General features: G+C 31.5%; 1 protein-coding gene across 2 annotated transcripts in view; it reads left to right on the plus strand.

Moving 5' to 3' along the window:
* The window catches only part of LOC110995186, a 66,549-nt gene that overhangs the window by 22,116 nt on the left and 17,361 nt on the right, over nt 1-27,072 (plus strand). Inside the window, exons 1-2 of one of the 2 annotated variants that reach the window (XM_022262237.2) lie at nt 6,140-6,324; nt 18,792-18,884. In XM_022262237.2, the coding sequence (XP_022117929.2) occupies nt 6,274-6,324; nt 18,792-18,884 (144 nt within the window). In that variant the 5' untranslated portion in view covers nt 6,140-6,273. Of the gene's footprint in view, nt 1-6,139; nt 6,325-18,791; nt 18,885-27,072 lie in introns of those variants that run through there. The other variant, XM_022262234.2, reaches the window with a different exon arrangement.

Here is a 27,072-nt window from a genome sequence, read left to right on the forward strand (position 1 = left end):
CCACGGGCGCCTGTAACTACATTAATACAAACCACAGCGGTTTTCTAATGTAAACATTTTGTATTATACTGTGTTATTTTGAAAATAAAGAGAAAGAGAAAAACTCTTCTTGAGGTGAAGGTTTCCCGAACAATCGAAGATATCTTGTCTTGTATTTTCTTTGACGTTGCATAATTCTATAGTTTACTTTATTCAATGTTCAACTTTATCGAACGAAAATAAAATATTATAATGCGTTGAACGAACTATTATACCGTAACAGAAAAGTTAAGATAATCTTGGTGTAAGTGTGAAGACGTGGGAAAAGCATCGATGCAAGACGCTCAGTTGATCTTATTACACAGGTGCGAGGGTTATTTATGCATTTTGGGGGAATTTGTTAAAGAAATTTTATTGTTATGTGTTCTTTGATCGTCTTTGTGCAATACGGGATCAGATTGTAGGTCTGAATGTCTTAGGTTCAGCCAATGCCAATACTTTCGTGCCTTCTAGATAACCCTGCCCGTTCGAACCTTGACATTTAGAATTTCAAAGTTTAGTGAAGTATTTCTTTTTAAATAGCATTTTAAAATTGGAATATGATACTGTTTATATGTAGAATCCCAGAACACGTTCTAACACAAAATGTTATCAATAAAATTTTACGTGTAAATAAACATAAAATATGGTTCAATTCATTGTCGACGGCACAATATCATAGAGTAAAAAAAGATGACAAATAAAGTATCATCAGTTTCAGTGCATAGACAATCGCATCGATGTTTATGGTATCGGGATAGTGTGGGATCGTGGTTGCACAGCTATTCCCTTCCATTTTTATGTTGTGGTTTCGTACTAATGAAATCATTAAATGTTTATGATGCCTATTGTAATAATCTGGAACTATTTATGTTATTAAGATTATATTATTTATTATTTGCGACTTTGACACTTTATTTGATGATATTGATATTAAATAATTTGCCAATACTTTTATTATAAGAAATTCATCCACATCTTATAAAAAATAGGTATTTATACAATTTTAACTACTCTAAGATGCGGCTCTGTCAGGGAGATGGTGATCTCCTTTTACAGCTATATTTCATTTTGTGCCATCGTCAATCGTCATTCAATTTTTTCCAGCTACCCTTTCGATCCCGTCGGCCCATCGCTCTATTGCCCCTTCTTCCTTGATTTTATTTTATTATTATACTAATTAATAACTATTATCACACAAATTTCTGTAATCTATAAGACCTTGCTCATATTTTGAGTGATTTAAAAACTTTCCTGAAACCTCTACCCAAAAATATTTCATTACGAACCAGTCAAAATGAAATAGATTAAAATAACAATATTTTTGGGCTAATGTTATTCGCAATCAAAGAATAATAGACGTCAAACCGTTACTCATATGAAATTCCCACTGGCCTCATCTAGCAAACAACCGCGTGAGAAATATAGGCCGGTCGCGGATCATGAATTCAACTGCCTTCCGGCTTATACGCGTGGACAGTTTAATTGCTTTATTTGTATACATTGTTGAAATCTAAAAACGACTTTGCAAAGACTACCCGTACTTATTCCATTAAAAGTTTTTATTTATTTAAAAAATATATTTGAATCCTCAAAGGTTGTCAGATTTTAATTGACACTTCATCATCAACAGACATATAGGACATACAGAAGTAAAACATACTGTCTTCCCTTGTCTTAATAGAAATCAAACTGTTTTGACGTTTTCTGACGCTTTACAGATCTGTCAGCAACAAATGCTGACACTTGCTGCACTTGCTGATGACTTTCCCCTCTCACAAACAGCTAGTTCGCTGTCCACCAACGGAATAGATCTCTGCTCCCTCAGCTTACACGTTGTAAAAGTGAAAAGAGCGACATTGCAGAAAATGTATTTCCCTAGGGAATCTATCAACTTCTAGATGCCAGACCTACTACTGGTTGGAGGCTGAGAACTGGAAGGTTTATGTATAATTTAGTGCTCAAAAATCAAAGCCAAAAATTATTTCGGTTGCAATTTTAACGAAATTGTTTGAATGTAAAAATAATCTAGGATGTCACAATTATAGAGGCGAGGCATAAACTTAACAATACATACTTTCTAATATCCCTATTTTAATATGTTATTTGCTAGATATAAACAAAAAAGTGAAGATGTCTTCAGGGCTATCTTCATTAAATTCGTGGCAATCTCGTGGTCGTACCTATGTCTCCATTTCTACAAAACATACAAATCAAATCAAATTATTTATTCCGATTAGACCATCTAAAATAGCACCTGAACGTTAAATAAAATATAAAGATGATTCTAGTTTCCCCCTCCAAAAGGTGGGTGGAAAAGAATGGGCAAGAAACTCCACACTTACTCTTTTAAAATAGAATTTGCAATATTTGTATACATTAGTTAAATATTTATATTATTAATATTATAAATGATATTATGATTAGGTGAATTATATGTTGTTAATAGTGACTGTCTAGACAAGAGATTTCGTAATGATTACGTATTATATCCGTGCGAAATCTATTAACTGATGCGATAATTAATATTGTATAATTACGATAGAAAGTTCGAATCTAGGACGGCCTAATTTCGTCGATTATATTAAGGTAATAATTTTAAATAATGCGATATAAAGAACTTGTAAATTTTGCTTGATTAGCAATTACTCATTAAATATATGCGCGATTAATAGAGTTCAGCGCAAAACCAACGACAATTTTTAATATTAATGTCGTTCATAAACTTTGAGATATGTAATATTTTGTGTTCAAGAGTTAAGAAGACAGTAAGCCTTACGAGTGAAATTCATTAAGAAAAATTATTAAAGTGATGCGTGTAATAGAAATTGCCACATCCTCCAGAAAAGACAAGTAATTTAAAGAAAAAAAATAATAACAAATGTGTAAAAGCTATGTTAATAAAAGAGAAGAAATACTTTTAAGGAATAGCAGAAACGCGAGACTTTAATAATTATCATAATATTTTTATAAATGTCAGGACGTGAGTTGATAAGATTTACGATGTGGAGAAAATTTCTTGTTTGAGTAGGACACCCTTAAAAAGGGTTTCTGCACGTCTCTTTCTAGCCGACGTATTTTCTAGGAAACAGAACGTATCTAACGTACGATTTATGCTGCTTTATGTTGTAATAAACTCTATGAACGTTAACAATGGTACTATCCACGTGAAACATACTCCCTGAATGAGATTTTAATTCATTTTTTATCGAACAAGCAACGATCTTATGTTTTAACGACGTGAATCAAACGTGGGAATTGGTCTCGTCGGGAAAGTTAAACAATTATTGTTATAGAACAATGGAACAGGGTGGTTTATTGTATGTTGTTTAAATATTCTTGGTAGTGTTCATTCACGTGCACATTGTCTTTAAAAATTTTTAGAATTTTGCAACCTCTAAACTAGATGATTGTCTGTGTTTGGAAGCCATTAGGCAAGGCGTGTTTTTTTTTCTTTGGCGACACTGTTTGACATTTGTTGTCTGAATACATTTACTTCAGGCTGTTTTTCGGGTAATTGATAATTATTATTTATTTATTGCCAAAAAGGGTTATAAAAAGGTATCCCATATGTAATGAATCTGTATTGTGACTTAGTAATTACATGTAATGTGTAGCAAAATCGAGAATTAATTATAATAAAAATTCAAATATTATACTCTGTACCAGAAATTGGTATATTTAAGATAGGCTTGTAGATAAACACGGTACATGAAATTCAGAAGCTTTGCCACTTAAGATGACATAATCCAAATATAATTGAGATTGATTCCCAGACGGTAACCCGTGTCGATGGTAATGAAATGAAAATTACAAAACCATGTGTTATAATTTGCATTGTAAGAGTTCTTAGACGTACAAAAGCGGATTCTAGCTCATTCACGCCATCTTGCCGAGTTACAAGTCAATACAAATGGAAATATGTATTGCTTTTAAAAAGTAGCAGGCGTTAAAAATATCTTTTATACATTCTTGTACAGGGTCATTCTATCAACAAAGCACAATAAGACACCATCATTTTTAAGTTAAATATATAATAAAATTCTGTCACTTTTATTTATTTGAAAAGTAGAAATGAAAAATCTTTACTACCTTTGCTGCGGCAACCATTTCTTTTAATTGTTTTCTTAAAATTGATTATTAAAACATAGTAGATACAATTTATTCTACTAAAATGAATTACACTAATTACGGCTAATTATTGCTTACAAGCCAGTGCATACTCTTTCATTAAAAAATAATTTCAGACAGCTGCAGAATCCAGATACCACACCAGTTCGATATACACAAATCTAAGTATATATATATCAGCTAAAACATAGTCTAATCAAGATATTTCTATTTCTTCTATAACGGTAACATGTACGTACGTTAAAAACTGGTTTCATTTTACTACGTTTACTATAGATTAAACAAAGGAAACGAGTTGTCCAAATTTGTACCTTGTTCGGGCCGACTAAGATTATTTTTTAATAAATTATAATCTCTTGGCGGGAAACGAAAGGAAACCGGTCTTAGCATAGATGCGTGTTGATGTGGTTTGAGTTTTGACCAATTTTTGACCACAACATACTTACAGAGGACCTCTTTACTTGAGTATTATGTTTATTCCAAATAAACTTAACATATAATTTCGTATCTTGTATTAAATTTGATATAGTCGCAGGAGTCGTTTTTAGGTCTTTTATATATGCCGTAAATTTTGTCTAACAGAATCAACTTGTACATGTCGATACCAATAAATATACAATCATTGTTGACCTATATAAATTTGATATAGATTTTGCGTGTCTATTTGTGTCTTTGGTAGTCCAATAATTTATAAAATATCACATATTCTGCGTTAGGGAAAATTAGTTCATGCACGCAGTCGGTGTAGTATTACTTAAGAATGTGACATAGTGTATTTAGCTATGTAAGGTTTCTTTACATACACACAGAATACCAGACGCTGTATGAAATACAGTAAACATTAATGTTATATTTACTATATAAAGTAGTCGAAGCATTTTATGTAATTATAAATTTTTTTTTAATAAATATGACCATAAAACAATATTGATAAAAAGGTAGAAATGAAAAATCTATACTTACATTGTGGCTGCGGCAACCATATCTTTAAATCATTTTCTTAAAATTGATTATTTAAACAAAGTAGGTACAATTTATTATACAAAAATAAAGTACACTAATTACGGCTAATTATTATTTATCGGCAAACTATTGCTTATCCAGTGCATACTCATTGAAATTCTTTTAAAATTAATTAATTTTTTGTTGACATCTAGATTGAATTCAATTATTATTATTGTTTCTTAAAAATATTATTATCATCTTTATCTTAATCGCAACATGTTCACAGCAAAATAAGGATGTTTTTTATATCGTAAGGATCTCCCCTCGCATCTCCGATCGCACTTACCGACAATTTTTTATCAAAACACCTGCCTTTTCGATATAAAAACGTTATAATAGTTTAATCCGGTGCACTATGCGAAGAGTGATTAAAAATTTAATCTAATACAACAATGCATACAGTAAAATTATTGTGGAAAGTGGAAAATTAGGGCCTGTTTCACTATGTATGGATAAAGTGGCAAATAGCTATGCAACACATAAATTATTCGAAAGATAAAAGTTCCAAATAAGATACTTCGAATTTCATGACGTATAGCGCTATCTGACAGTCGTGAAACGCAAAAATACTATTTATCCTACCAATAAATAGCTTATTTGGAACTTATCCGGACATTGTGAAACAGGCCCTAAGGCTTCTAATAAAAATTCTTTGTTTTGTTAACCAACTGTTAAACATATAAATTAAATTAAATCTTATTAACATTTAGTCATAGAAAAAAGGCTATACTTGATTTTTGTATATTTATTATTTACATTACATTACCAATATTCATAAACATTTATAATAGAACGATAGAAGTGACATTTTCATAATAGCTTCTGCAATATTTTTACATTTACGTTTTGAGCCCTAAACCAGCCATACCAAACCATCGCTCCCGAAGGCACAACAAAATGGCGTCGAAGGCTTCGAGCTCGGCTCATTTCACGCGTGAAAAGCCCTTAGTTCCTTACTACACCGCGCGCGGCGCCTGCTTCGAACCATCGTACACGCATCACTCCTACGTAGATTTCACATTGTAAACACGGCTACGGCGCGTTTTCCCAGAATAGAACGATTTTTCTTCAATATGCAAGTGTTGTGTATGAATACTGTGTTGTGATAAGGATATAACGATGACAAAGGCGAAAAATTATCGGAATAGTGCATTATTTCACAGCGCAAAGGTAGGTTTTTATATTGATAAACGATTTTGTGACTACTTGTGATAGTTACAGTTTACGCGATTTGCCAAATTTTAGTTCACTTTAGGTTTGCATGCTTAATTTTATAGTTCTATCAAGTTGTCTTAGATAAATGTGACATCCAGATTCCTTTAAGCTAAAGCTATATACACTTCGCTATATAGCTTTTGGACCTTGAAAGCTAAACCCGAATAGCTCAGACAAACCGGTCGTTGAAAGCTTTTGAATCCCGATTTGGATTCCTTCCCGAGCCTGAATCTTTTGTTTTTATCAACCGCCGTTCAATATATTCATCACTTTCAGCAGAGAAAGTACGATTTGGAAAGTCAATGTTATGTAAAGTGAATTAAATTTTGTATTGAATATGTTCAAACTCAATGTTTTATATATAACTTGGGGTTTGTTAGTAACATGTTTCTAGTTATGTTTTAAAACTTATCTTCTATTAAAAACCATTTAAGGGCACAGTCTTATAAAAGAACGGTCACGCTATCGAAAGACATCAACGACAGAGAGAGAAGGAAATACATTTTGTATGTTTTAAAAAGGGATGGGTATATGTAATTGCGGACCGGGATTTTGTATACAGGTACGTTGGGCAGGTAGCTACGGTTGGCCGGTCCCCCCAATTAAAGGGATGTCAAGTTTTGAATAAGGGTCCGTTTCGGGCAGTTGGTACAATTGATGCATGAATTAATTGACTGAAATACTTTATTATCCTTTCAATTCGTCCTGAGTCTTAGGGTTGCCTGGAAGAGATTGCTTGTTAGCGATAACCGTCCGTTGCATCCCTTATAATTTTTATGTATGGTGTTTCTTTGCAACGAAGTGTGAATAAATAAATAAGTTTATTGAAAAGTTTTCTCTAAATAAGAAGGATTAAGAAGACTTTCCCTTACTCCTCATTTTACCCCACGTGGAGCGTCTTGGATCAAACTAAACTAACTGTTGCAGTTAGTTTAAAATAAAAAATCTTTATAATATAGTTGCTTTATAATAAAAATCTTTAGCTTTTACCCCATTAAAGATTAATACTAATAATACATTTATTGCTGTATTCACACTAGTACATACAAATAGGAAGAAGTAATAAATTAATACCAATAATTAAGCCGGTTAAGCAGCTTGTCTTTGGACAAAGGCCTCCTCTAAGAGCATCCACTCTTCTCTGTTATAAGAGTATTAATAATATGTAATAATGACAAATTAGGGCGTCTGTATCTTTAATAATTTTAAAACTCTTACAATATCGCCATGTGAAATAATTATTACATTTCTCATCAGACATCCTTTAAGTATCATTAAAAGTAAAGGACCGAAGGACATCATTATTTGTTCATTATATACTCTAATTCATATTTAATGATTCGATGACGTAAAAAGTCAATGAGTTAAGACAAAGTTCCTAGAAACATGACCACACTCTGACCGGTTCTAGGCGGCCATTCGCCTCTTTCTCTCAACTCTGATTTGTTCTAGCCAACCTCAATTAATATTTTATTAATGACCAATATAAATACAACAAAAAATAGTATAATATTATATTAAGTACTTATTGCCTTCATATAATTTGTCTATAGTAGTCTAGTTTATAATAACAGTCAGTCAGGAATTAATATTACGTGTAAAAAAATATGTCGATTCCCGGTTTAAGTGTAGTTCGATTTTTAGAGGGAATATGGAACTACTAGCTGGTGCCCGCGACTTCGTCTGCGCAAGATTAGTTCGAGTAGCTTATATTAGCGTGGCGTAGATATTACTTCTAAAGATATTGACCATTTAAGATAAACATTTCCATCATACATACCTATGGGTTTAGGTGCCGCACGTTATAGCTCGCAGATGGTTGATTTTTTCTACTAGATATTTTGGACAATTCACACAATATGTTTATAATGTTATTCTGATGTATAAGCTATATTATTGTAAAGTTTCATTAAAATCCATTCAGTAGTTTGTACGTGAAATTGTAACAAACATCCATGCATATTTATATTCCTTTGCGTTAATAATATAAGTAGGACTATGTTCTATTAACTACTTATGCACAAACATATGTACTAAAATTATGCCAAAGATAGTGATTAGTTTAGTCAGTAGATGTTATTTTTTACTAATCTATTACTTAATTACATATGAAACACAATTTTCACTTTTTCTCGTTTCTTTCGTTAGTTAAAATTACTGAAGTAGGTACTCAACCCGTTTATACAAAACATTTATTTTCTTACTTTTCCATTAATTTCGTTGACGTGAAAATGTTAATAATAAGCCGCGATATGAAAAACGCTTGGCAATTACTTTTTGTATGTATTAATTATCTCTCATTACCATGGAATTGTGAAATAACAAGTTCTACGAGTGTCCTTCGATTCAGGTATTTCATATATTTTTTATAGAATTTCATAGGTATGGACAGCAATATGTATATGTTTATTTAATAACTGACTAAAGCAATCGTCATGACAATATTCGTATAAAACTATTAATGAATGAATGTCACAGAAATGTAACTAAAGTGGTAGTCTGGAAGAAATCGCTCTAAAGCGATAAGGCCGCCAGTTGCTTTTCATTAATTTATGTTTAATATATTCTTTTTTTTTTACCTTTTATGTAATGCAACGAAGTGTTAATAAATAAATAAATTATGGGTTTATAGAGGCTCCGTAAAACGTTTATTCAAAGTCAAAATCGTTCAATTCAATGTGCATTTATGAACGTCAAAAAAAGAAACACATTAAATGCTCCTAATTTTACATTTACTGCCAATTCTCAAATCAAGGACGTAGAACGGAAGAGAAGAACTGGCAATGAACTCTAACTAAAATACTGATAACTATATAGTATTTAACTTAACTTACAAAGTAATAATAGTAATTCATAAAAATAAAAATTAAAGCAAGTGTAAAAAGTTTGGTCCCTGTGTCAATCTACTTCTAATACTGGCAGTATTTCCTCGCTGTATTGCGATACTTATTCGTTGAGCGAGGGAAGCACCAGATCTGGCGTCATCCACTATCTACCACTCCCCAAGATATCCCATAATCGATGAAACCCCACTGCCCAAGAGTATCTACTCCAAAGGGAACAAAAATAAAGAAAAGACTAATTTGAGCAATTCATTATTTTTATTGTTTAACAATATTAAGTAAATGCTAATAATATCGTTCTTATCACTGCACACGTAGATTTCAAGATTAATTACATATATCATTTTGTTGAAGCGTGTCTGTCACGCTTTGAAGACATTGTCAAGTTTGTAAGTAGCTTTTGCGGGCGCGACTTGGTTACCATGGTAACGAGACTAGAAGTAAAGCCGAGTTCAGAACAAGTTTAAGTCAATTAAAGTACCTAATTGCAGGCGAAAGAGTATATTTACGCGACCGGTGTAGTACAAATGTTCCATTCGGTTGTTTCAACAAATTGCTTAATGTCTACTTATGAACTTGAAAATGTCATATATCTCTTATATCGATATATATGTATATATAGAAGTATATGTAGAGCAGACTCTAATCCATCTGAGCCCTAACTAAACTCATTATATATCTTGTTGGTCTGTAGCCTCCTTTATTATATTTGGCCATTGTAATCTATTTCGTGCTTCTTGCGTGAACTTCGACCCTATTTTTTCGACCCACTAACGCAGGCTTGTTTTCCGGTAAACCGGGTTTTCTCTTGCTACCTGGCTGTGAGTTTAGTTAGTACTTTGTGGTTCTCCCGTCAGCCATTATATGCCCAACCACTTGAGCCTTTTGCATTTTATTTGTTGACGCAAATAGTTCCAAAAATTATTCTAAGAATATTCATCATTCATAAAGATCAGTGATCAAAATAAGTGATCACTGATCGAGATTTTGAAAAGTTTATTTGCTTATTTATAATTCAAAAGCATTATTATTGTCGTTTAATATTTTTCGCTTCGCTCGTTTTAACAACAAATGCATGAGGCGCTTCCGTAGGGGAAATGTTCTATCTTTATTTTGATTTAAATCAGTTTCCGTTTATGCCTCAACGTTGTTTCATATATTTTGGACCCACCTCAAAAAATATCAGCCTACAATTATTGTAGCCAATATAATATAATATATAATATGTAGACCCGTTACGATCTATAAAACTATATTTATGAATGCATTACAAATTACAAAAATTAGTGTAGTATTATTGCGTAATTAGCTTAGATATGTAAAATTATCTATATTCCCATATTCATAAATACTAAATTGATCAAACTGAAGCATTTAAGTAAAGTTCTCATCTATTTCTTCTCATTTTATATTCATTAAATTCAATTAAATACAGTAAACATTATCGGAAAGAATAAATAGCTAACAATGCAGTTTTATGGAAGACATTAGTCTTACTAACTATTTTATTAGTATATCATGTATCGTTTACTAGCAAAACTTATACTTTCTTCCCACGTTAGACGCAACAAATCAACGTTCTCATATGCGAACGCATCGCTGCACTCCCGATATAAAAACGTGTGTAAAATGACCCCAGTCTATTAAAACTTATATAAGAAAGTTATCAGGAATAAATGGTCAGTTTAATATGATTAATTGCAGTGAGCTTTTTTGCTATATCATGGTGTTTATTGGCATGTTTTGAATTTGTATTGGCATGTGTAAGAATAATTCTAGAGTTTTTTTAATTGAATTAAAAGAACCGTCGTTCCCGCCCGAACGGAATAATGTATCCACAATCTCAGATTGAAAACAATCTGAGATCAGACCGTGACAGTCGATCGACCTATCTGCATTCCAATAACCGAATCCTACGAAGAAAATCCATTTTTGGCGACGAATAGAATGTAATATCCTCGTTCTTTAAATCCATATTTCTAAGTAAATAAAGCGGTACAAATAATATTAAAATATACATGTCTATGTTTAAAATATATCATATACATAATAGCTTTTTAATTATTTCAAAAACTGTTGTAAGTTAAAATCTTTAGATAGGATATTGGCACAGTTGAACCGTCATTTGCCTACAAAAGTCTATCCACATACACCAATCCGACCTGCCATGGATAGTTTGTATCGCAAGATGGCTATTCTGTTGATTGGTTAATGGCACAGTTTTATCTTTCATCTTAGATGGTCAAAAATGGATTTGATAGATAAAAAGTTTAGTCCCTGTAGCAGTGTACTTTTAATATTGGCAGCATTGTCTCGCTGTATTACTATACAACAATCAGGTCAAAATGGAAAAGACATATATAAAAGTATAGTTACATATTTATTATTATTGTAACACTAGAAATTGAACAAGGAGCGAGGAACATTAGCGGTCATAGCAATAAAGTATGGAGCAAAGTCTACATAATGCTTTGTTAGCTTACCAATTTAGTCTTAATGGTTATCGAAATAAGATTTATTTTAGCTTGAAATATACACAGTTGGTACCGTTAAATAGCTGCCGTAAGTCGTTAAACGTCTTACACATATACACGTGGAAGGATATTATATGATTTATTTTGCAGTATTTTTTTATCAACGTACATACTGCTATTTTTTTTATTACCGCGTCTAATTCAAAACCTATTAAAATGTAGTAAAATATTGTATGTAAATAAATTACACTACCATTGAAATATAATTTATGGATTTAGACTATTGTGTGGATTTTTAATAGAACATCAATAAATGAGCAGAAGTCCCTGTAATACTGATTGAGTGAATATTATATCCTGCTCAATTGTGACTTTTGTAATTCTTGATTTCCTTTTATTTTGTATTGCATCCCAAAGCATGTCTCCGTAAAATTAACTTTTTAGATTTTGGTTTGTTTTATTCATATTATATTTTTTATATAACATTTGGTAAGTCTGTTATAACACATCATAATTCTTCTTTTCTATCTCTTACTCTGATTGCCTGGAAGTTAGCGACCCGTTGAAAACTTTATTATTTTTATGTAGTATGTTATTTAATTTTGTATAAATAAATAAGTGATACCCATGGGCACTCAATGCTGAGGGCTCGCGAGTGAGTTGAAGATTCGTAGTAAAGAAAAGGGATAGTTTTTACTTGATAGTTTCTATTTATAAGTATATTTGTTGGGAAATAAAGAGCTCGTTACATATCTTTAATAGTGTGGCATGAGATGTGTTGTGGTTATATGCGAACGGTGTCGGTAGCACTGTCTCGGGTCGGAAGCCGATGACCCCACTGATTTTTACTTAGAATTACACTTAGTTTACGTGATTTAAACGAAAAATGTGTACTTGTTGTATTGTTCACATTTATATTAGAATTAATAATTTTTTTATAGTGAAGTTCATAAATACAGCTACACTAATAATAAATAAATCGTTTATTTACAAAGAAAGTGGTACATTCATATCGATTAATTGTAATTAATTAAATACAATAAATACATCGATGAAGCTACAACCTTTTTAGGATTTTGCCTCAAATTTCTGTTTCATGATCATTTGTCAATATAATAGGCAAGAAGGTGATCAGCCTCCTGTGCCTGACTCATGCTATCGACTGTTTGGGTCTAAAGCCAGCCAGTTTCCATACGTTTTACTACACCTTTCAAGCAAATATTGAATGCGCACATAGAAAGAAATTCCATTGGTGCACAGCCGGGGTTCGAACCTACGACCTCAGGGATGAGAGACGCACGAAAATAAAAATAAGCTTGAAAATGTCATAATGATAAGAACAATTACGTTATTTATAATTGTTGTCAAAACTTATTGTCTACTCGTAAATACACTCATACGCTATGAAGGCACTTAATACAAAATTTATAGAAAACAATAGATTTTAAATTAACGTACACACTGCTGACACAATGCAGATAGTATTTATGTATGATATGAAATAAATGCATAATTTTTAATCTTGCCAATCTCAATTTGTTCCAGAACATTGTTGTCATATCAAATTTAGCACACTTTTAGTTCATATATCCTGAATATCATCTCCTCCTGAATATCACATACATACAGGTTGAAAAACGGTCGATAAAAAAAAGGAAACGCGCCGATGGAATTGTGTTTCACCTCTAAAATTACGAAGAACTCGTGAATTGTTTATTCAAATACCTTTTTAGAGCACTCTTGTGGTTTGTTTGTGCTCTGATAAAGACATTGTCTGTTTCATGGAAGAGATAACAAGAGATAAAAGTATTTATTTATCTGAGTCTGCCAATTTACATATAAAATACGGGTTTAGTACGTGGGTTATTTGCAAGGTTAAAAGTACCTATATCTAAGTGTTTATTAATTTATCTCTACTTAAATTATGGCCCAATGTCCGTATACTTTAAACTTAGCAATTATAGTAATTCATAAGAATTACTTTTTCCTCATTTATATGATTTCAATGATGTTTTAATTATAAAGAAGATTATTTTATCATACAGCCGAAAGGCCATAGTATCTTTCGTTCCGCTTATTTATATAAGGACCAATGTTTTCAACATATAATATTTCGGTATAATTAATTATTAAATGAAAATGTCAGCATATTTTGTTTAATGTCATCTGAATTGCAATAAAATGTTTTTATTTACATATAATATGTAAAGATCACTCACTTGATGGAGCCTGGTGAAAAGTGTCATTGAATCTCAGTTAAAGAACTTTAAGGCTTTACCGGAAAATTGATGCATCTGTTATATGTCGGATGTTACCGGATGGTATTATTAAAACGCTCCTTGTACGTAAATAATATTGAACATATTCTTCCGGCGATCGCATTGAAATGTCAAGATTTTTATTTCATATTAACGATTCCGTTTCTTCAAAACTTTTTTTTATTATCATTGAGTATTAAAGTAATTTTAACACTAGAAAGACGGGAGCAGTCATTTGACTGTCAATTTGAATTTAATGTTGAATAATTCACAAACCATTTGACGTAACGTATTGAAACTTTGTGACTTTTATTAATATTAGTAGTTAAATGAAACTATATATCAAAATAACTCACATCGCTTTTGTTTATTATTTAAAATCTTGATATACCGACAAAGACGGCGGCAGTCATTTGACGGCTGAGATCCGGTAAGTGTTTATAAGTTTCAAGTTTAAGTTTTTAAAAGTTTCTGAGCTTCAAGGTCTTATCACCTCTACCGACGGTACGTCGTGGTCACTTCAATTAGACAAATTTGCACTAATATCAGACGTTTGGAAGAAATTTATTGAAAACTGCTTATCATGCTACAAGCCAGGAGAAAATTTTACAGTAGACGAACAACTGTTTTCTACTAAGGTTACATGCAGGTTTGCTAACAAGCCTGATAAGTTTGGAATAAAATTTCTTGCTTGTGTCGATGTGGATTCAAAGTTTGTGCAACCGTTTTTCTTATTTAATAAAGGACGAAAGCAGGCCACAAAACCAAAGCCTTGGTGAATCCGTTGTTATGCGTCTCGTGGAACCTTTTGCAAATACTGGCCGAAATATAAATACTGACAACTTCTTTACATCGATAAGCTTGGTAAATAACTTGCTCTCAAAACACACTACGATTGTAGGAACCATGAACAGGGCACTACGAGAGATTCCACCTTACGTCAAATCACTTCATATGACTTTGTTTGAAACAAAAATCCTGAAATCCGATAGATGTACACTCACAATTTATGAAGGAAAACGAACGTGTTATTCCTTAGCACGTTACATAACAATGTTGAAATAGACTCCAATCACCCTAAGAAAAAGCCAAAAACTGTGCCTTTCTACAATGCACCAAGTACGGCGTGGATGTGGCTTACCAGATGGCATAAAATCATAGTGTCAAAGCGGCATCTCGAAGGTGGCCGTACATTTTTTCAATTCTTCTCGATCTTCTACTCAAAATCCGGAAACTCGGAAAATGTTAAATGTACAAAAGTGCAAAATTAAAACTAATAAAGACGCTTGTAAAAAGCCACTTTGCGGCTCTTGTAATGTAAAGAAAATGTTAAAATGTAAAATATGTGTATAAATATTATAATTAATCATACATCAAACCCTGTTTTATTACTATAGTTACCATTTTTAACAGCTAAAATAATAAAAAAAGGTTTAATATATTGGAGGAGTCATTTGACCGGTCGCCGTCTTTGTAGGTAGTTAGATTTTCCCGTCTTTCTAGTGTTAACTGATACTTCTTATTAATATTTTGGGTAAAAAATATTCCTCGATCAACGAATAAGCGAGCTGCCAGCGTCACAGGTACCACACTCTTTAAATTTGTTTTAATTTATTTTTTATTATTTTTATTATTACTATGTAGATTAAGAAAATTGTTAATACTGTATACTTGATTGTTTTATATAGGTTATTTTTAAGAAGTGCCTTATATATATATAATATACTTGTTTTACTCGAGAATTAAGGGTAATCTTTATCCCCTATAGTCAAAAGCTTAAGAATAGAGCCTCTACAATTTGGTGAATAAAAAGATGAATTCGCATTATCAATGTCTGAACATCTGCTCAAACAAGTTGGGAGCCACCTGCCGGCCAGACGCCAAAACAATTGTGAATAGGTACGCAGGTGAACGCTATAGAATATAGATTATTGAGTTTGATGAATAATTTGAATTAATTGCTTAGAAACAACATTATGGATTAATAATGATCAAGTGTTTACACAGCAATGTTAGCAAGAAGTTGAACGCAAGACGTGGATGATCGTATAATAGAAGTATACCTATCTTGTCGTACGTGGTATTCTCCGTTGTTCAGTGGTGGTACACCATAGACAAAACCCCCCTATAATGCGAAATAATAAATTAATGTTTCTAGTTTTCAATTGTTAAAAAAAGGTTTTATGAAGACTCAAACAACGCGATTTCCCATGACGCGGTCCGGGTTATGGTTGCAATAACTACAATACTGTATATACTTATAATGTAATATTTTAAATTAAATTGTCTTAGAGAACTTATGTTTAAAAAGTCATGTATGTATATATTTTTATAAAAATCGCGGTGCTCTGGGAATATTAACCTCTATGTGGAACCAGCCTCCCACTGAAGTATTTCCGACCCAATTGTAATTAGGGTCCATCACGAAAAGAGCGTACCAATTCTTACCTATACAGCTTATATATATTGCGACATATATAATGTTATTTTGGATAATAAAAAAGAAATTCACATATTCCAATATTATATCCAAAAGGTCAAAAATCCAGTTTTTAAATGCACACTTTGTAGATATATTTTATTTTGTGCAGTTTGATATTTAAATTATATTTATCAAATGCAAATTAACTTGTTCTAAATCATAATGATCTATCTGCGTAGGCGCAGGAAATTGTTGCAATATTTCTTTATTTATTATCTATCAGAATGTGTATTACTTCATTATATGCTTTAATGTGTATCAAATTTATTCTATTTAATTTAACAAGCAGTCTTTTGTTATTCTGGATCGCTGAAAGGACCTGAGTATTTAATAATAATAGCGATCAGCGGAGAAGTAGGGCTATAAAGAAAAAAAAATTCGCCTGTTTGTTGTTTTTATGTTTTACACACGTACATCGCCATACAGAGCCATCTAGTAATAGTATTTTAAGTTAAATTTTGATTCCTTTATTGTCTGTGGTTCTATTTTTGGATGTAACAATATTGTGCGTGTTTAAAAAACGTATATATGTGATTATCTTTATAGTATAATACATACACTGTTAATAAGCAATCACTTCCAGAATATTTTCTTATGAAAGTATAAATATCTAAATTGCAGTCTCTAATGCCTAAAGATGCGTATTTATTTCCAAAACCTTTATAAAAAAAAGATTCCTTGCAATTTTCCAGTGTTAAAACTATCATTATTTAAAGTTTAATTTATACGTGGTATGTATAAATTAAACTTTAAACAGCAGTTTTTTGCGATGTCATATGTCGCTGCACCTGACGGAAAACGAGTCAATGTCACTTGTAACAGAACCTTACCGATATGCAGAAATTAATATCTTATACTACACTGGAAGTTTGATTTGATTACATTTATTGATACAATATTCCTTACCTACATAGAAATAACTAAATATTGTTAAATAGATAATTATATCAAATTGAAAAAGATTTCCTGTTGCAAAAGGTACCGGAAGCATTTCCTTTCTCAGTTGAATTGGAGGTTTAGGAAATATATCGCTATTTTATGGTTTAATATCCAAATACCTTACCATTACATCATTTAAAGGCATTATATTATTTTTATAAAAATAATAAAATAATGTATACTGTTAATAATAAGTATTATTTCCCAATGATGATGACAAGTTCGTCTAAAGCCTGTGTTATCGACTCTTGTTGAATTAAGTGAACTGAATTTAAATTATATATTTCTTGCAGCGAAAGCAGTTGTGTCTACAATATTAATCACTTATTTATTAATGCTTGTCATAATTAAGATTGCCTCTATAAACTTAATTGATTGAAAAACCTTGTTGCGTAATACTATTTACATACATAAGAATTGGTAGTCATGTGTAATTACTACATTTCGAACAAGCTTTAACTTAAGATAGATGCATAACAAAGTGTATATAGTAAACAGAGAACCTATTATTTCACTTAAACTTTCCTTCCCACTGTTATTCTTAAATACCCTTTCTTAGAAACCGCTTTGCGTTTCCATTAATTCACATGTTCTATTTATTGCGCGTGAGTTTGTTCTATTACGTGAGATTATCGATTTCTTTAGCATAATAAATGAAATAGAAAATACGTTTTAATTTTACTAAGCGTAAATTGTATGCGTGCCGGTATTAAGGAATTTTGTTAGAGATTTTTTTTAATAGTGCCACAGCGACAGTTTTATGGCGTGTTAGTATTAAAGTATATTACTATCAAATTATTATCAATTGATATCATATAAATATAAATTCAATTGATATTGTATATTTTTTATAAACAATTTCCAAATATTCTGGTATCCTTAAAGTGTTTACAATTTTCATTACTATCTATATATCGTCGGATACTTTTGATTTTCTGCTTAGTGAAACAAACACAAACCTCCTCATCTAGTCAAGCACAGATTATGTCAATGTGGGCGTTAATTGCGAATTTTATGTATAACCGGCCATTTATTGCTTTTATAGTTATTTAATTGATTACATAATAATGTTACATTATATGCTTTCTTAATAGACTCCAAAACTTATAGCTAAAGTTATTTTCTGTACCCCGCAGTAACGACTGGTGTCTTAGACGCATATATTTATGGAAAAACAATAATTGTTATAAACAAAAAAAAATGTTTTCTTTATAAAAAAATATTCCTTTACTATTCTTTCTTTAAACAATCAAACCCAAATATAACTGTTCCATACTCAACGGGACTTCAAACGTGGCGTTTGAAAATAATATATTCTTGGCGCAAACGATGTTTTTATACAAACAACATATTCTTTCTTGACCTAATTAATCTAACAGAACACGTTACTAATTAATGGAAATACATGGTGTTTTATTCTTTGCAGGTGCTCTGGCATCTGGACATCTTCCGGCGAAGCTTTCGCGAGCTGACCGGCCATGCTTGCCTCGGACCATCCTGTATTTTTTGCGCTCTCAAGGTGAGTTTTATATGCATTTTATTCACGACACAAAAATATATGGCTTTACTTATGAAGCTAAAGAGGGGTATATAATTTATATTATATAGAGTTATTATGTAACTCATAATATGTCGTAAATAAACGTACAATGGCTCTTTTAGAGGGCCATTTATTGCTTTGATATCTAAATTGTACGTAAGTGATTTTCAAAAAATTTTGGATGCAAAGTCTTTAGGATGCAAATAAACAAAAGAAGCTGTGAGGTGAAAGGATTAAAAATCAACGTAAAAAAATTATTATTTAGGATTTTATTTAATATTTTATTTAATATTTAAGATGAATTTTCTATATGACACAGAAATTAAGAAAAACGTATTGGGATCAGGTAAAAAAACTTACGTGTAGACGTGACACCCACACACAAAGTATCCTATATTTTCAATGAGCAAAAAACTGGTCTCATAGCATTTAAACCAAACGTGACCTTTTGAACAATACCCAGTTCATTGGTTGGCCCACGACCTCAATCTTGAGCGGCAACTTTCGACACACGTAAACGATGACGTTGCAAAAAGGTTTTTAAACTATTTAGATCTAGAACAATGTATTGTTATTTAATTAAACAAATAGGAACAGAACCCGTCTTGTTTTATATATATAACAAAGGGCAGACTACATTAATTTTTTGAATGAAAAAAAAATTACACAGCTAAACATCCGATGAATTTTCGTTGCAATGAGCTTTACTTTACCTGAAGGCTATAGAACAAAGAACCATAAAGCGTTCAAAGCAAAAGACAGCCCTATACTATAGGTTGAATCACGACATAATTCAAACCAGTCTTGCAATGACCGCGAATCTTGGTGCGAATCGCGTAATAGAGAAGCTATTTTAAGAGAACATTCTAGTTATTGTAAAAACTTAATGCAATTTTATAAAGAAACATTGGCTTTTACATGTGCCATTTAAAGGATATTATGTTCGACTTGAAAACTCAGATGGCTGCCATATTGGAATATTTCCATATTGGATAACTTTTATATCAAGGGGCATACGGGCAGGAAGCTCCAAGCAAAGACAACTAAATTTACGGCCGGTATACCTTGGTCCATTGTGAAGCTTAAAAACCAATCAAAACTTAGTACAATTGTTTATATTATTAAACAAAACTGCAGTCTAGCATTCATACGAGTTAAAGTAAAAAGTAGCTAAGGAAAATTAGAAAAATAAAAAAATAAAAAAGCTTTGATTTGCTCAGATAAATTCCAACAATATCTCATACCTTTGAATCACGTCTTCATAAAATGTGGTCTAAGGTAGACCTGAAAACGTAGGTACATACCATTACAAATTACGAACTGCAATCCGTGTTATACTTTTGAAAATAAAACTGTTTACATTTAAATGTATAAACATTTCTCATTTCACAATGTCTCAGATCTAAAGAACGAACGTTTTATTCATTTTATAACTGTTGGGTGCGATTTAGCTTGCGTTAAAAATTGAATTTGTCTTGCGAAGTGTCTGAATGATTGCACAATCTACTTCTGTCTGCAAGCACGTAGTATCACTGGCTTCATGGTCGCTTTGTTGTTATGAATCGAGGTATTGAATATTCATATTATTATATATTAGTTGGTATAATTATTAATTAGTGCGTAACCTATTTGAACTAAGGGCACCTACAAATTCGGATTCAGTTCCATCTGTCACATTTGCTCTATACACTAAGGGTATCATTAGTGAAGATACTTAACTTTGACTCTCATATGTAAATCTTTCATATGCTAGACACAAATTCTTCCAAAGGTCCATCTGCAGACATACTTTCGACAGGTCTCTCATTATTTTATTTGGGTTTTACTATTGTACTAAGTAGTAGTTATAATAGTTGTTTTTAATGTCACACCTCTAACTACTTACTAATACCGTCACTACTACACCATCAAATAACACAGCCAAATTAGATATTACTAACTTAAATGTATTGAATATTATTTTCCTTTTGTTAATGTTAGAACCTTTTTGTAGGTGAATATTAATTATTACACCATCCTTGGCTATATTTTTAGTGTAATTGTTTGTATTATGTATACAGTTTGTTAGCTGAACGATTATGAAGTAATTAAAAAAAGCTTAAAAAACTTTCTTATCATTGAGTGACATATATTTTTATTTAGTCCTATATTTAAAACTTTTGTAAAACACAATATCTTGTACTTTCAAAATTGCTGTGTTATTACTTTTCTTTTAAACAAGTACATATGCCTGTTTTTTGAACTGGCATTATGCTGTGTCAAAGTCGCGACCATTTTTAGATTACGTTAATTAGATTGTATTAAGCGCTATTAAAACCTTTGTGAACTATTTAATAAATTATTCATATTGAAGTAATCGCTGCTAATAAATAGCTGTATTAATGAATATTTAGTAAGCAATTGAATAAGGTATGTAATATAATAATGCACTGTTCTAGAAAGTCTTAAGTATACGTGCTATATCATTATGTAGGACAAACGTATTTGCCTATAAGTTAGGGAAAAGTAGTATTATTGGTGGCCCTTAGTCGTCGAATGTTTCGGTTCGAACCCCGAATCTTAAGAGCGCGTGGAGGAATGGTTAGGATCTTGCTGTGAATATCCGAGGGCTTTTTTTGGTGGCCCTTCCTTGGTGAACCCCGAAAAGCGTGACGAGGGCTGAGATATTTTTAGTGGGAAGGATCTCGTTACCCATCTATTTGAATAGCAGAGGGCTTTGAGGGTAGACTCAGGGCACAGGCCTAACGTCTAGCTCGATGCATGGCGCGAGCTTGCGTACATCTTCACATTAAAAAAAACCACATTTATTGGTAGAATTTGTTCCGAATGAACAAATCAGGAAAGATTTTTAATGACTTTATAAATAAAGTATAGGAAAAACATAACGCATTAGGAAATAGGTGTTGTTTATGTATTCACTTTTAATATACGATGTTATAAAACAGATCGCGTAATAACATCTCGTGAGAGTAATTACGTCGTAATGTATTGGGATTCACTAGGAAGATTAGCTTTGCATAAAAACATTAACTGCAAGTAATAGACCGGTAGCGATGATACAGGAAGATGACGTCATGTTATTGCAATGTTTTAGAATTTTGTATTTGTTGATTTCAAATAGTTTATGATTAAAGAGCCAGTGTCTTTACAACCTAACCTCAGATTTCTGTGTTCAATTCAATCTTGATGTTTTTTTTATGTACACGTCTTGATATCTAGGCACATTGATGAAAAAAGTTTCCACAGTATTGGTGAATTTAACACGCGGATTTACGTATCGAAACTAAAAAAATACATAGTTACAGGCGCGTACATTTACTTCTTAAATGCACGGCGATTCGCGATGTTACGTCTAGGGCGTTTATACACTATCTAAAAATCTTCCGTCTAGATCTAGGTTTATAGTTGGACAGACCGCATACGAAATACAACCGTGCTGGGCAGATTGTAGCAAAACAAAAAAATGCTTATGGTTAAAAAAAGGAAACTTGAATACTTCGAACAAACTTACGTAACACCAAAACATACGAACTACTCCATCTTGAAGAAACTTAAACAATGATTTGGTCAAAGCACCAAGTCATTATTCAGATGCGCGGCATCCAAAATTAAAGTAGTCATGATGATCGCCTACCTTCGGCACTTTAAGAAGTTTCTATTGGTAAAAATAGTCGTCATTTTCTAGAGCAGCTTGGTTTCATATATCATTTGTATAACAGGAGCTAAGCAGGCAATATGTAATTAAGTTTTAACGCAATGGTTCAAATGCCAGAAAAGTAGGTAAACATTTGTATATAAGTACTTTATATTATACAGTATTAAATGTAAACAAGTTATTAAAATATGATCGCGCGCAGCTGCATAGAACCGGTTTTGACTAGCACCACGAAGTACAAATTCGTGATCTACCTATATTATCTATCTATGTATAGAGCTGGCAGTGACCGATTATGAATAATTGGTTGATTGATCTATAGCTGTTCGCTAGGACTTACTTGAATCGATAAACCTCATGAACCCTTATTTATTTATTATAATTAAAGTTTTCTACAATTAAGGTTTTTTTGCGGGACGCCCAAAAAGGGCAGTCATCGTAGCCCATAGACACCCATTTTTAGTGGGTACATTGTATGCCTATAAGGGAGGAGTACGCTCGAATTTTGAACATTTTCAAACAGGGCATACCAAAAAACAACATTCAGATTGGTGTAGCTGTTTAAGGGGAGTTCAGTGATATAACACGTAATAGCATTGTTTATATATCTAAGCTATTTTATATTTTAAGTTAGATCAAACTGCAAACGATGTGCAAATTTGATTGAAATCGGTTAAGTAGTATAGGAGTCCATAACGGACTAACAACGTTAATATAATTATATAGTTAATATATATATATATATATATTATGATACTACACTTTACATAACTTATCAAAAACTGAAACGAATCTGTAGATGTTCTTGACCGCGACGTTACTATTAAAAAGTATTTGGAAAATGTTTCCTAACATCGATGATTCATGTATGGTTTAACAATACGTTGGAAATCCGCTGGCTTAGAAATCTTTACATTAGGATTGCTTAGTTCAGTAAGATTTTTTCCAAATCTTCAATTATTTATTTAAAGTTTTTGAGTCGCCAATATATTTATATAAATATTATAAACTTGTTTCTTTGGATTTTTCACATATATTTTAAAGTTATGTGGCTAAAGTTTAAATACAACAGTTTTAAATCTTTTTATTATCTACAACTTTGCCATTCTGACTTTTTTCCATAGAAATAATAGAAATAAAGCGTTTTTTACCCTTAAAAATTCCCGACCATAGCCAGTCGATTATTTTTATAATATTCTCCTCCTTTTTGAATGGGTTTTTAACGGCTTCTACACTGGTCTAATATACGTATTTTTAAATGAAAGTTAGTAGTAAAAGGCTAACCCACTCGTTTGACAGTTGACCGTGGTTCCACCCACAGCTACTAAATGTAATTAAGGCATGATCCCAATTCACTACCCACATTTGTAATTTGTTAACGTTTAAACGGAAAATATTTCCAGAGATTAATAATGTTATAATTATAACTATCGAATTCCGTGTCGGTGTCCCTTGGTTCATTTCATCTGTAAAAAATGATTTCCTAATAATTATATATAATTATAAAGTATGCAATATAAGTAATATATATTCTGACGATATAGTTCCTCGCAAATCAGCTTTAATATTCACCCCGAACAAACGAAGGTGGGTATTTAATGGCTACCAATTTAAGATATATAAAAACTTGATTCTGCCCGCTACTGCGCAAGCATGGATTTGGTGTGATTTGAATCCCTTCAATACTTATTATTTTAGTAAAATTAAGTAAAATGATTATACATACAATAAAGCTTTGAAAGAATCACTATCTATTAGTGAAAATTCACCAAATTCTTTTTCAAAGGGACAAGGATAAGGGACTTCGTATTTAATAATATACGTAATATATAGGAAATGAATAAAAAAAGAAAGCCTTTTTTGTCTAATCTGTGTTAATTATTTTATGATATGGCTTCCTTGCAGTCAAGTTGCAGTACTGCCTTTGCGTTGTAGATAAATAAATATTATATTAAAACACATTTATCCAGTATGATTCGTATTTTACTTATAAATTAAGATATTATTGAGAAAATTATCATCACCCTTCGTTATATTAGTATGAAAAAAGGTTCAATCTCTCTTTACTATTTATAGTTCAAAGTCCCTTTCCCACAAATTACGTCATTATCTCGATGAATTATTTCTGTGATGTAATTTAAGGTTTTCATCGTGTGGGTATTGCGTAGGTGTCATATATGTAAAATTTTGTAGTAAAATTAATTTTTCTTTAATGAGCTGTCATTGTGTTAATGATAAAGATTTTATTGCTAAAATGGTAAGGAGATTGTAGGTTGTGGCGCCATGAAATTTAAATTAATAATTAAAGATATTTACGACTTTGAATACGTTTTTGTCAATTGGGAGTCAGACTCCGCGATAAAAGTTTCGACCCTGAATCATTTTTTAAATAAAACATGGGCATATGTGATACCGCCGAATATAACACTGACAGTGCCATAGAGTTCGCGAGCGTGTAGTCGGCTTTTTATGAATAGGTACTCTTTTCTTGAAGGACCCTAAGTCGAGTTGGTTTGGAAATACTTTTGTGAAAATCGTTACGCTTATCCCTTTTAAGTAATTTAAATTAACAAATAAGTGCTCTTATTGAAGAATATTTCTGAAAAAGTGTAATACTTAGGGACAGCACTAATTGTAGGTACTCGAAAATGCATTTTTTTTAAATAGTATTAACTGTCATTTGAATTTATTGCTAACATCGTAGTGACTGACATTTAAATTATCATAAAACGATTCTCATATAAAGTTCATGGCAATTTAATACAAGGACAATAAAGGTATGCAACTTATTAATTCGATATAAATCCGCTACTGGAGTGTTATTCGAAAAGTTCATTATACGTAGGACACGTTTATAATTAGGTCCTTACATATGAAATTGGCGTTTTGTCATACTGGCCACTTTGACATTAAATATCTCCTCTTTGGTTAGGAAAAATTCAATGTTTTACAGCTATTTCAATCATATGTGTTGCGAAAGCCATGTTCTTTTTAGTTTCCCGTTTTATTTTTTTATAATACATGATATATCGCGTTATTTACTTGTACGAGTTCCACCGGGACACCAGTGTTAACAATGGTACATAATTTAATTAATTATGTACTATTAAAAAAAATACTTTTTGATCCTCCCATACAAAAAACCAATTTCATTTCGATAGTGTAAGGACCGATTTCCAATATTTCCAGAGGCAATCATTACCTTGTCTTCCTTAACAATTATTATTGGTATTTGATCTATATTAAGTCTCCTTGTGGAAGGACTTATTAATATCCAATAGCATTGGCGTATGGACTTAAAATTCTTTGATTTTAAACAATTCATATTTCATTAAAACCTCTTTTTATATCCATATAAGCTTATATTTGACCTTCGTCGGGTGAATGGTCAGGCAGTGTGGGTACAGTTGGAATGCGAATTACTTTGCAGCTATTATCTTGGCGCGTCTATTATCTGTGGTAATTACGAAGGCTTGATTATGATTTCACAATAGTCAAGATTTTTTTAAATATACCTCGCTTAGTAAATGTTTTGTCATATTTAGTTATTTACAAAGTAACATAAGAGTGATAAAGACACATGGGATTTAGATACGTTTAGGAAAAAAGTTAAGGTCAATATTATTAGACAGTTTATTTCAATTTAATTTTTTTTTAGTTTATAAACTTTATAGATTTTGTTGCAACTAGTCGATCTTGTGTTTATAGAAGGTATATATAACGTAAATAATATAGAATACAAAACGTTACTTTTATGTTATTTCTGGGTGACACAAATTTAGAAAAATATGGGAGTTACGTTTGGCGGTTGTGGTATATATGTTCAATTAAACACTTTGTTTGAAGCTGGGTTAGAACATGACCCAGTAGTTTAAAACATGACCTTTCAACAAAGCTAACATAAGAGGTAGTGTGTTGCGACGCTGGATTAAGAAAAAACTGACTTGACTTATTTAAAAGTTTGTAAATCTAAATGGAATTTATAATATATATACACTATTAAAACTAAAGGGCTCATATTTGTTTCTAGTATGCGATTTCTTTACGCTTTTAATTATTAACTAAAGTATACATATACAGGGCGTCCCACGGCGATGCCACACGGAGGGAAAGTACCTTAAATATTAATGATAGGATATTTTACTGAAAGAAGACATCGTTTAATTTTTAATAATAAGTAGAACTGCATTCACAGATTTTTTAAAAATCGCCTACCTCAACCGGGAATCGAACCCGCCAAATGTGACAGTAAAATTACATGTATTTTATAATAGCGTTTGAAAGGGCTACTCATAAGGATTATTTTTTCCTTAATAACCTAGCATATTAAATGAAGCTAAAAACATAAAATTTTACATTTTATTTAAAAAAAAATTTTTTTCAAATGCCCAAAATGTGATCCGTTCTGTTGTATACAAATTCTAGCTCTTTTAATAATTTCTCTCCCTGTCGATTTACTTATTTTTGCATGGTGGATGTTTAAAATAATACGTCTAAGTTCATTTTGTAACT

The sequence above is a fragment of the Pieris rapae genome, chromosome 2 (assembly GCF_905147795.1).
Source record: "Pieris rapae chromosome 2, ilPieRapa1.1, whole genome shotgun sequence".
Taxonomy (NCBI): domain Eukaryota; kingdom Metazoa; phylum Arthropoda; class Insecta; order Lepidoptera; family Pieridae; genus Pieris; species Pieris rapae.